Source organism: Gymnogyps californianus, chromosome 15 (genome assembly GCF_018139145.2).
Source record: "Gymnogyps californianus isolate 813 chromosome 15, ASM1813914v2, whole genome shotgun sequence".
NCBI lineage: Eukaryota > Metazoa > Chordata > Aves > Accipitriformes > Cathartidae > Gymnogyps > Gymnogyps californianus.
In genome coordinates this window covers 18,120,349-18,129,836 of record NC_059485.1, presented here as the reverse complement: position 1 = coordinate 18,129,836, position 9,488 = coordinate 18,120,349, and the positions used below count along the sequence as shown (strand labels likewise).

The 9,488-nt window shown below is 58.7% G+C and overlaps 1 protein-coding gene across 1 annotated transcript in view; it reads left to right on the top strand.

Moving 5' to 3' along the window:
- The first annotated feature begins 832 nt into the window (after positions 1–832).
- Positions 833–9,488, top strand: part of PPL (periplakin) — a 28,001-nt gene continuing 19,345 nt past the window's right edge. The window contains exon 1 of the mRNA XM_050906155.1: positions 833–894. Within this exon, the coding sequence (XP_050762112.1) occupies positions 833–894 (62 nt within the window). The remainder of the gene's footprint in view (positions 895–9,488) is intronic.

Below are 9,488 nucleotides of genomic sequence, written 5' to 3'. Positions count from 1 at the left end.
ATGGCCACAAAATCCCAGGATAAAAAGACCAGAGCTGGTCCTAATTGCTGACTGCTGTGTGCTTGTGGATGTGTGAGCGAAACCTCTTAGGCTGCAGTGGGCCTGGGGGAGGCATCTCATTGCCTTCTTGCTGCCTGTACGACCAAGCCCCCCGGGAGGAGGGGATCCCCCCCCCCTTTGTTGGGGGGATCTGCCCCAGCGCATGCAAGGGCAGCGCCGACACCGGCTTCCCGAGTGGGGCTGCAGGCCCCGGGGAAGGATGCAGCTGGAAGGAGCCGTGATGCTGGGCGCACCAGTCGCTCCTGAAGACAGAAAACACCCGGGAGATGCTGGGGCAAAACACGGCCGGTGCAGGGAGGCTGGGGGAGAAGGCACCCAAGCCCCTTGGCTGCCCCTCCGTGCCTGCACCCTGCACCCATCACCCCCGGCAGCATCGGGGCTGGGGGACCACCCCAACTACTCCCCACTCTGCTGCTCCCCACCTATGCCCTGACTCGTGGTGGGATGTCACAGTTGACCCTGCACATTTTGGGGGATCCAGCCCTGCCGGAGCCCCTTTCAAGCAGGGCTGGAACTGGGAGCACTGGGCTCCACCAAAACCCTCCTGGAAGCCGGGGAGCGCCGGGGGCGGGCGGGGGAGGATGCTGCAGGGCCGGGGGGGGACGGGGGGGGGGCGGGCCAGGCGGGCAGGAGGCAGGCAGGAGGCAGGCAGGAGGCGGTGCAGCCCCGTCCCCGCCTCCCGGCGCGGCCCGGCCCGGTGGCGGTGCAGAGGCTGCGGGCGGCGGCGGGGGAAGAGCAGGCGGAGCGCGGCGGGCGCCGTGCCGGGGACGCGATGCACTCGCTCTTCAGGAAACGCAACAAAGGGAAATACAGCCCCTCCGTGCAGAAGAAGAGGTGAGTGTCCCGGCCCCGGGCAGCCCCGCTCCTCCCGGGCCAAGCAGCGCCGCGATCCCGGGGCTCCCACCCCGCAGCATCCCCTCCCGGCACCGGGGCTTGGCGGAGCGTGGGGACCCCCCGAGGTGTGGGACCCCCCGAGGTGTGGGCACCCCCGAGGTGTGGGCATCCTCCGAGGTGTCAGCTCCCCTCCGAGCTGGGTCCACATCTCTTGTGCCGGGTGGGGGCACAGAGATGGTTTTTCCCCAGTCCCCCTCGCATCGCAGTAGCGACAGCTCCGGGGAGCAGGTTCCTTCGCTTCCCAGGCGTGTGCTGGATTAGATTTTAGGGAAAAAAAAGTCTGGCTGTCCTCAGCTTTCATCTACTTGTTCCGTCAGGACCAAGTATTCAGTCGATCGTCTTTCCCTCAGCTCTTTCCGATGGGGTGGGGACGCGTTTCAGTTGTACGGGTCATAAAAAAAAGGGCAGCGCGTCGAATGCGCCCCGTGAAAGGTCACTGTTAAAAGGGAAAAGACTTTAAAATCCCCCCCCCGAGAAGGCTCGGCCCCTCTCTGGGTTGCGCGATGCATTGCCGCAGGAGGGGGGCTGCAGAGCGGGCAGCCCCCAGCCCCTGCCTGCACAGGGCTGATGGCACAGGGGACATTTTTCCAAAGAGCTGGATGTTCGGATCGATTCAGAAGCGCGTCCTGCGTTTCCCAGAGGAGCTGCAGGGGCTCTGGAGCACACGGAATGGGACGGCTGGTGCAGATTCAAGCCCATGGCTTGTTCGTCCCTCTCCATCCCTCTCCAGAGGCACCTGCCCTGGCCGGTGGGCTTGGAGCAGCCACCCAGCTCCCAAAAATCCTCCTTTGGAAGGAAACTGGGGAGCTGGTACAGGGGCTCTGAGGTGCCTTCGAGGACCCAGAAAGGGATCGGTCGTCTTCCAAGCTGGGGAGCCCCTCACTGCTCCCTGCCCGCGGGTGCGGTGCTGTAGGAGGGGTGTTCCCCGAGAGGGGAGGGTGCTGCCCTGGCACAGTGGGTGCTCAGGCTTTGGTATTCGCTGAGCTCCCTCTGTTCTGGCTGAGGCTCCAGCTTCAGCCCTGGGGACGGGCTCCCCCCGGCAGCCCGGCTGGCTCAGCAGGGCCGCCCAGGCTCCTGCTCCCAAAGCCCGGGGCACGCTTTGCTGCCAGCTCCTGCCCTGGGGGGGGCTGGCAGGAGGAGACGGGTGGCACAGAGCCCTCTGAGGCTCAGCACACACCTCCCTGATGGCCCCAGCGTTCCCATGGTCGAAGGATGGTGTAAATACCCAGTTGCATTTCTAGTCTTCGGGGGTGTTAGTGGAAGGCTTGAAAATGAGAAACACCCCACCTGGGTCGAGAGCTCAGGACTCCGAGCAGCGTCAGGATGCTGGGAGGCAGGAGGAGACAGACCCGCTCTGCGCCAAGTACTCACCCTGCGATCCCCACCCTGGGGGCTGCAGCCGGGGTCCCCACTGCTGCGCTCCGAGCCCTGCCAGCGCCGGGTACCCCGTGCTCATGTCATCCGACGGCGGATGGGGCTCAGGGAAGACGGTCTTCCCTCCGCCGCCCTGCCTGCGGGCCCAGCCGGCTCTGGGCAGGTGCCCAAGCACCTCTGAAGGCTGCGGGCCAGGCTGAAATCTCTATTTTTCTGGCTGGCTGGTGGCGGCTGAGGAAGCAGCGCAGCGCTGTGGCCTCGGGTCACCCTCCCTCCCTGCACCCCGGCTGTCCGCGCACACCTCGGGGAGGGCTGTGCTCATTAACCCCAATTTGTTAATTCCTGCGTTGGAGTTTACAAACATCTGTGAATCCGAGGAACACTCCCACCGTGTGGAAACGGCCCCACCATCAAGATGGGGAAGCCGGTGCCGGACCGGTTAAACAACTTGCTGGAGAAGGATTGTGAAGAAGCAAGGAGCTCCCGCCGCCCCATCCCCTGCTCCAGGCACTGCCAGGCTCCCAGCCGGCTCCTGCCCAGTTTTGCTGCTAGAAAAACAGAGCAACGCTGCTAAAATCAACCGACCGCCCCCGCCGTAAACAGGGACGGAGATTTCGACACCGTGTGCAGCCCGGCCTCATTCTGCGCTTCGGCGAGGCTGCGCAGCCGGGGCGCAGGGGCTGCGCCTTAGACGAGGGCTCGGTGCCAAGGTGCTGCCGGTGACCGAGCCTTCAAAGCACAGTGGTGACAGGGCAACAACCGAGCACTGGTTTGGCAAGCGTGCGAGGGCGCTGGAACGTTTGCTGCAAGCAATGAGGAGCCGGGGCTACGAGCTCAGCTGAGTTAGTTAGGGGTTGCCCAGGACAGTAGTTCGTAGCCTGATGAGGAGCCGCTGTGAGTCTTGGTGGCTTCTTCAGCCTTGGGACAAGCCCTTCGCATGATGGGGGCATCTCAATGAGCGGCACCGGAGACTCAAGCTCTCTGTGAATCTGTGCAGCTCAAGCCAGGTGCTGTAATCCGCCCACGAACAACACTCTCCGTCCCTCTGGATGCAGCCACCCCCCCTTCCCCAACCCCAAACTGGCCCTTCAGCCTCCCATCCAAAGCATCTTGAAGCATACGGGCTTCGAGCAGCTCCCCTGCCTATCCCCAAGCTGCCCGCAGCCTGCCCGGGACCCAGGGGGTGAGAGGGTTTCCCTGCTCCATCCCTGCTGCCGTGCTGGGGATGCAGGTCCCCGTGGGAGCCGAACCCCTCTCTGAACAAGGAAGGAGCCATTTGTGGCAACCGCCTCCGCGTCTCAAGGCTGGTCGGCCCCACGCTCCCATTATGAAGGAGGAAAGCCAGCCTGCTTTGAAGCTCTAATGGGGCAACAGCAGGGAAAGCACAGGAGCGACGTTAAATCCTGCAAAGCCGCGACGGTTTGAAGACGATTTGGTGCTGGGTCCTCTGGCCTGCCATGCTCGTCTGTCCTCGGCAACACCAGTTGAGTCTTGGAGCGCGCTGGCCACGCGCTGTGCCGCGGTTTGGCTGGAGGAAAACCACGGCAATGCTCTGTGCCCAGCACCCTGGGCCGCATCCCCCTCCATCCACCTCCTAACGTCACTCCCAGCGCCAGCGGTTGCTTTACCCGCAGTGTGCAGGTGATGCTCCTCAACAGCTCCCCAGGGTTTTCTTTTTCTGATGCACAAATGAGCAAGACCAGGGTCCAAGTCTCTCCTTAGGAATATCTGCCACAGCTCTGCTCTGCGCTTGTGGTCTCCAGGTTCAGTAGCCACTGGCATCCGACCCTGGGCACGTCAGTAGGTGTGTGGGCATCTCCCTACCTTGTCTGGGGAACATGGAAGATGATGACAACATTTCTTTTGTCTCATGGACTTGGTTGCTTTATGCTCTTCTTGCTCGCCCCATCCCAGTAGTGTAAGGCCCTGGGGATTCAGCTGGGACTGACCATGACGGCTGTGTTGTTAGCACATCATCTATATGTATCTGTGTGTGTGTCACTAGAAGGGAAGGCAGAAGCCTTGAGTAGGGACGTAGTATGGGGGAAAAACATCACCTTCCTTCCCCATTATCTTCACCAAACACTTGCCACGCTCAGAAGACAGGAGGTTGGTTTCTCTCTTGGAAAGTCCAGGCTTGGGAAGTAGAAAACACAGCGCAGCCTTGAGAAGTCGCTGCTGAAACTCACCCTCCTGCCAGCAGGAAAGGTGTTCATCCCTGGGGTGCCCTGGTGAGAGCATCCATCCAGGAGGGCTCCCAGCCCTGGAGACCTTTAACGGTGTCAGGAAACCCAGTCCCCATCTAAGAGGGGGTGCAGGCAGGTGGGGCAGAAGCGGGGAGGGCTGACACCCATTTCTAGAGGCTGTTTGGTAGGGTGGAGTCAGCACGAAGGACCAGACAGCAGGTGAGTCAGGGGAGCTGCTCTGTATTTACGGTGGAGCAAGCCTCGCCATCGCCTGGCCTATTTCTGCTTTAATTTCCATGCACATTACAATAATATATCACCATTACCGTGAGGGAAGATAAATATAATTGAAACAAGCTGGACTAAGCACAGCAACCCGGCTGTCCAGCTACGCCCTGATGTGGGTAGCTTGACGGCACGCTGCTCCAGAGTTTTGAGCCAGATCTTAAACTCTCCCAAACCCGAATTACACTAGCCATAGCCCAGCCCTTGTGTCCTCTGCTCTGCTGTAGTTTCACTCCAGTGCCGTTACAAGCAGCACAAGGGAATATCATGCAGTGGTAGCTGCGGCTCGGGGAGCTTTAAGGGCATTTATAATTCTGTGCTGTGGCCTTCTGGAGGATTCGTGCAGTTTAAGTCCCTCCTAAAGTCCGGTCTCCAGCAGCAGTGCTCACACGGGTATGTTTTTATGAAATCTGTATGAATGGAAATTAAACGGAGATGGAGTTGAGAGCAGCAGTAGGTGGTCACTGCCTGATGCACCGTCTGTGCATCCCAGCAGTGGGACGCAGTAAGCAGGACCAGGATCCGTGCTCAGACCCCGTCCTCAACCAGCTTGCTTGTCCCTGGCCGAGCAGTCCCACCCGTGGAGAAGCTCCTGGCATGGGAAGGTTTCCCAGCAGGAGAGCAGGGGCACGGCCAGCATCGCTGAGCTGGGGGAAGGAGCGGGACAGAGCCCTTCCCATTAACCCTCCCAGCAAGTATCCGATTCACGGGACAAGCTCCCAGCAGGAGCCTTCCCAGGGACCGCGGTCAGCTGGAGCAGTCAAAACTCCAGGAGTATCTATTTGAACATCCTCACTTGGGGGGATTAGTGAAATAGCCTGCTTGTTTGGGAAAAAAAGGAAACTGAGAAATCAAAGGGATTTCCTACCACCTGCCAGCACGCGCAAAGCCAGGGTGCGAACCTGCGGACATCCTGGAGATGCCGGCCTCGGGGAAGTTTGGTCCAAAAAGTGCTCTTATCAGTGAGGATGCAACCTAATGGGAAGAGAAAAAAAAACAGGAATAGAGAAAAAAAAGTCCAGTTTTTAGCAGCGAAGTTTCCATATCACAATAACTATCATCATATTTGTCTGTTGAGAACCTCTCTTAAAAAAAAAAACAAAAAAACCCCCCAAAACCCAAGAAACCCCAAAACCCTAAGAAAAACCCCAAAACCCTAAGAAAAACCCAAACCCTAAGAAACAAAGCATCACCTGAGGTCAGAATTGTGGTACATGGATGAAGTGATGTCCGCCACAGAGCAGCTGCCTCCTCCCAGCTCGCCAGCTGGGAGAAACCCGAAAACCCCCTCCTGTTCCTCACAGGAACAATCTCGGGTCCTTCACACCAGCCAGGCGAGGCTACGGCTGCTCGAGGCAGCATTGAAAAGAAATAACGCTTCTGCCGAGCGCAGCTTTTCATGAGTGATATCATTTTTTCCTTCCTGATCAGAAAATGTTAAAGTTCTCCAGAAATGGCAAAGCCAGTTTTTCCAGGCTTTTTTTTTTTTTTTCTTTTCCTTTCCATCTTTGAAACAAAGACTTATCTATTTTAGCAGAAAAGCTTTGCATTTCCCTTCCCTCTGCCAGAGCCTCGCAAGGGCCGTGCCCTGAGCACCTTTGCTCCTGCCTCCGCTCAGTCTCGCGTGCGCTGCCCTTCCCCGCTGGGCTATGGCCAAATCCTGCCCTTCTCCCTCCCCAGCTCCGCTCTACGCTCCGGCCATCCCCTCCTGCCTGTTTTTTTGGCCCCAGCAGCCCTTTGCCTTACCCTGCCAGCAGCTCCGCTCCAAAGCCCAGATGCACCCGCGGCTCTTCCCAGCAGGTTCCCGAAAAGAGCCGTCTCCTGCAAATTCCATCCATGCATCTTTCCCGGGCCGGCCAAGGATTCCTCACCGCTTCGCCCATCACCTTGTGCTTCTCCTGCATCTTCCTCCTCTCAGCAGATGAAGGGCAGGGGGAAGCCGACCTCCTCCATCCCCTGGCACGGAGATTTCGGCCAGGCTTCAGCTTTCCCAGCCAATCCCTCCGGCACCCTGCTTGACATCCGGGCAGATGCAATAAACCACGTCCTCGTGGATTATTAACGCAGACCCAGCTATGGAGGGGACAGGCAGATTATTAATAGGGCTGACGTTCTCATATCAGTGATGTCCAAGTTGGTTGATTAAGTGGCACAGAAGTGATAAGTATGCAGAAATAAATACAGAGAGATCTTATTCTCTCTTATAAGATCTCTCTCATTATTTCTGCATTTCAAGCAGCAGCGGGGGTGAGCTGGAGCCCACACCAACCTCCCTGCTCGCGGTCCCGTGCTGTGCTCAGCACTGGACGGAGTGCGGAGGAGCAGCTCCCCCGACGCTGCAGTGGGTGCTTTGAGATCCAGCTCCCGTGGGAGGTTTTTATGAGATTTCTCTGTACCAAAACCTCACCTGGTGACGGTCACCAGCTCCGCCGGTGACTCTCGTGTAAACCACAGAGGTGGAGAGAGCAAACAGCTCTTCTTGCGTGCGTCAGGTAAGCTGAGGCTGAGCAGCAGAGCCATGCCCATGTTATAACTGAGCGTGTCCTTGCTTGCTCCGAGCAAGCTCTGCGTTTTCTTTTCGCTGGTCACCCAGATACTGCACATCGAAGCAGCAGTTTCTGGATTACTGGGCAAACCATCCTCTCCGACACAGGGAAACTCCATCCTCTGCCCTCCCTATTCCCCCAGCCCTGACACCCGCTTCTGCTCCCTGCAGTGATGGAGAAGGGGCCGTCGCCCCCCCCCCCGGGTACCAGTGGGGCTGGAGGGTGGCTCTGCCCCGGCGCTGGGTTCCCTGAGTCACGGGGAGGGTGGGTGGGTGGGGAGGGACGGCCAGCGGCAGCGCCGCCAGCTTGGGAACCGGCTGGCAGGGCGCAGGCAGCCCCGGCTCGGCGGCAGGGTGATTAACGGGGGTGATTAGAGCTCATGGCTCAGATCCAGGGGAAGAGTGGGGAGAAGGGGACGAGAATGCATCCTCACCCAGACATGTCATCGCCATCCCAAACTGGCCTGGCTGTTCCAGCAGCGCGGCCACAGAGGACGCTCCCGGCAAAGCCGGTACCTGAGTAAGAGGGTCAGGGCCTGGGTGTTGCGCTCGCCAGCTCCCGGCACCCGAGATCAAGTTTTGCTGATGCAAAGCAAGCACAAAGGCCAGGCAGAGTCTCCAGGCTCAGCTCTGCTAGACCAGATCAGCAGCAAGAGCTCAGGGAGCTGTGGCTGAAACGCAGCATTGCCATGGATCCCGAACGATCCCTGGCTTAATTTTATTTCCTCCATACAATTTAGAAGCTTCGGTCAAAACCAGAACTAGAAAAGCCCCGGACCTCTTCTGCTTTTTGGGATGGTTTTCCCATCCATACTATCGATCCACTGAAACCCTGAAGATTCATCCTTTGGCTTGCTAGAAAACACTGAGACCAAGGTAGGGAACGTGGAGACGAGCCGGCAAGCCCTACCAGCTCTTCCCGAGCCCCGCTCAGTGCCGGTTCAGCTCCCGGCTATCGCAGCGAAGCATCCCAAGCTCCCACCTGGATAATCAGCCTCTCCCACCCTCAAAGCTCAGGTGGCCTCCAGTTCGTCGGTGAGAGATGAGGAAGGCTCCTTGGCGGTTGCAAGCTCTCTCAGGATGCAGGAGGTGCCAGCGCTGAGCAACCGTCACCTGAAGACACACGAACACGTGCAGCACATTTTAGTTGCTGAGCTTCAAACCACTTTCTCTCCGCTGATTTCATCTGATGTTTTCCCTGGTTTACATGGAATGATGCGGATTAGAAGAAACCCCAAAGTGGATTTCGAAGAGCTGCTTCAGCATTGCAGCAGGATCCAGCCACCCGTGCCTCAGCTCCTGCTGCACCCCTGCACCCTCCAGCTGTGGTTATTGAACAGAAAACAAGACTCATCCTTGCAACGATTGCAACCAGCCGCACGACTCGCGACGACCCCTTCGTTTGCTCCTCTGCTCGGAAATGCCCGCTCGGTTCGTTTCTGCTGATGCGAGAGGGCCCGTAATTACGGCAATCCCTCTGCTCCTCAGGAGGTGCCAGGCAGGCACCAGCAGCGGTGACAGACACAAACCACCAGCCGTGCTGAGTACCGTCCCGATGTTGCAGCTTCTACGCAAAGAAAAAAAAAAATCAGTGTAAATCCTGCCCACACCAGAACTTCCCGGGGAAATGTGAACTTTTGTGGAGCTGTCAGATGCTACGAGGCTCCTGCAGCCCGGGGCAGGGTTTGAGGTAGGGAGGAAGAAGCCCAGAGCTGGGTTTTGTTTTGTTCCGCTGCATTGAAAGCGATAGCATACGTGGCAGGCAGGAATGTGTCCTGAAGCTCAGCACCAGTGCCAGGAGGGAGGCTAGCCAGACCCGGGCTGGCCAAGCTTTTTTTTCCCCCCCAGTGCCCACACTGGAAAGGCAGCGAGCTGAGACGTCCCCGCTGGAGACTGCGTGCGGTCCCTGAGGTGCACAGGACCCACGAGGCCACGTACTGCTTTTACCTGCTGGTAGCTGAGTGCTGGCACATGCCCAGGGAAGGCACTGCAAAGCACTGGAAGAGGACTGCCTTGGGCAACAAGCCATGTCCACTCTCAGCTTTGGCCCACCATGCTGTGGAAGACAGGAGGACATGCCTCGTGCTGTCCTGGAGAAGCTCACATGGTCAACCCCGTCCCATGAAGGGCTAGGTGCTGCAGGA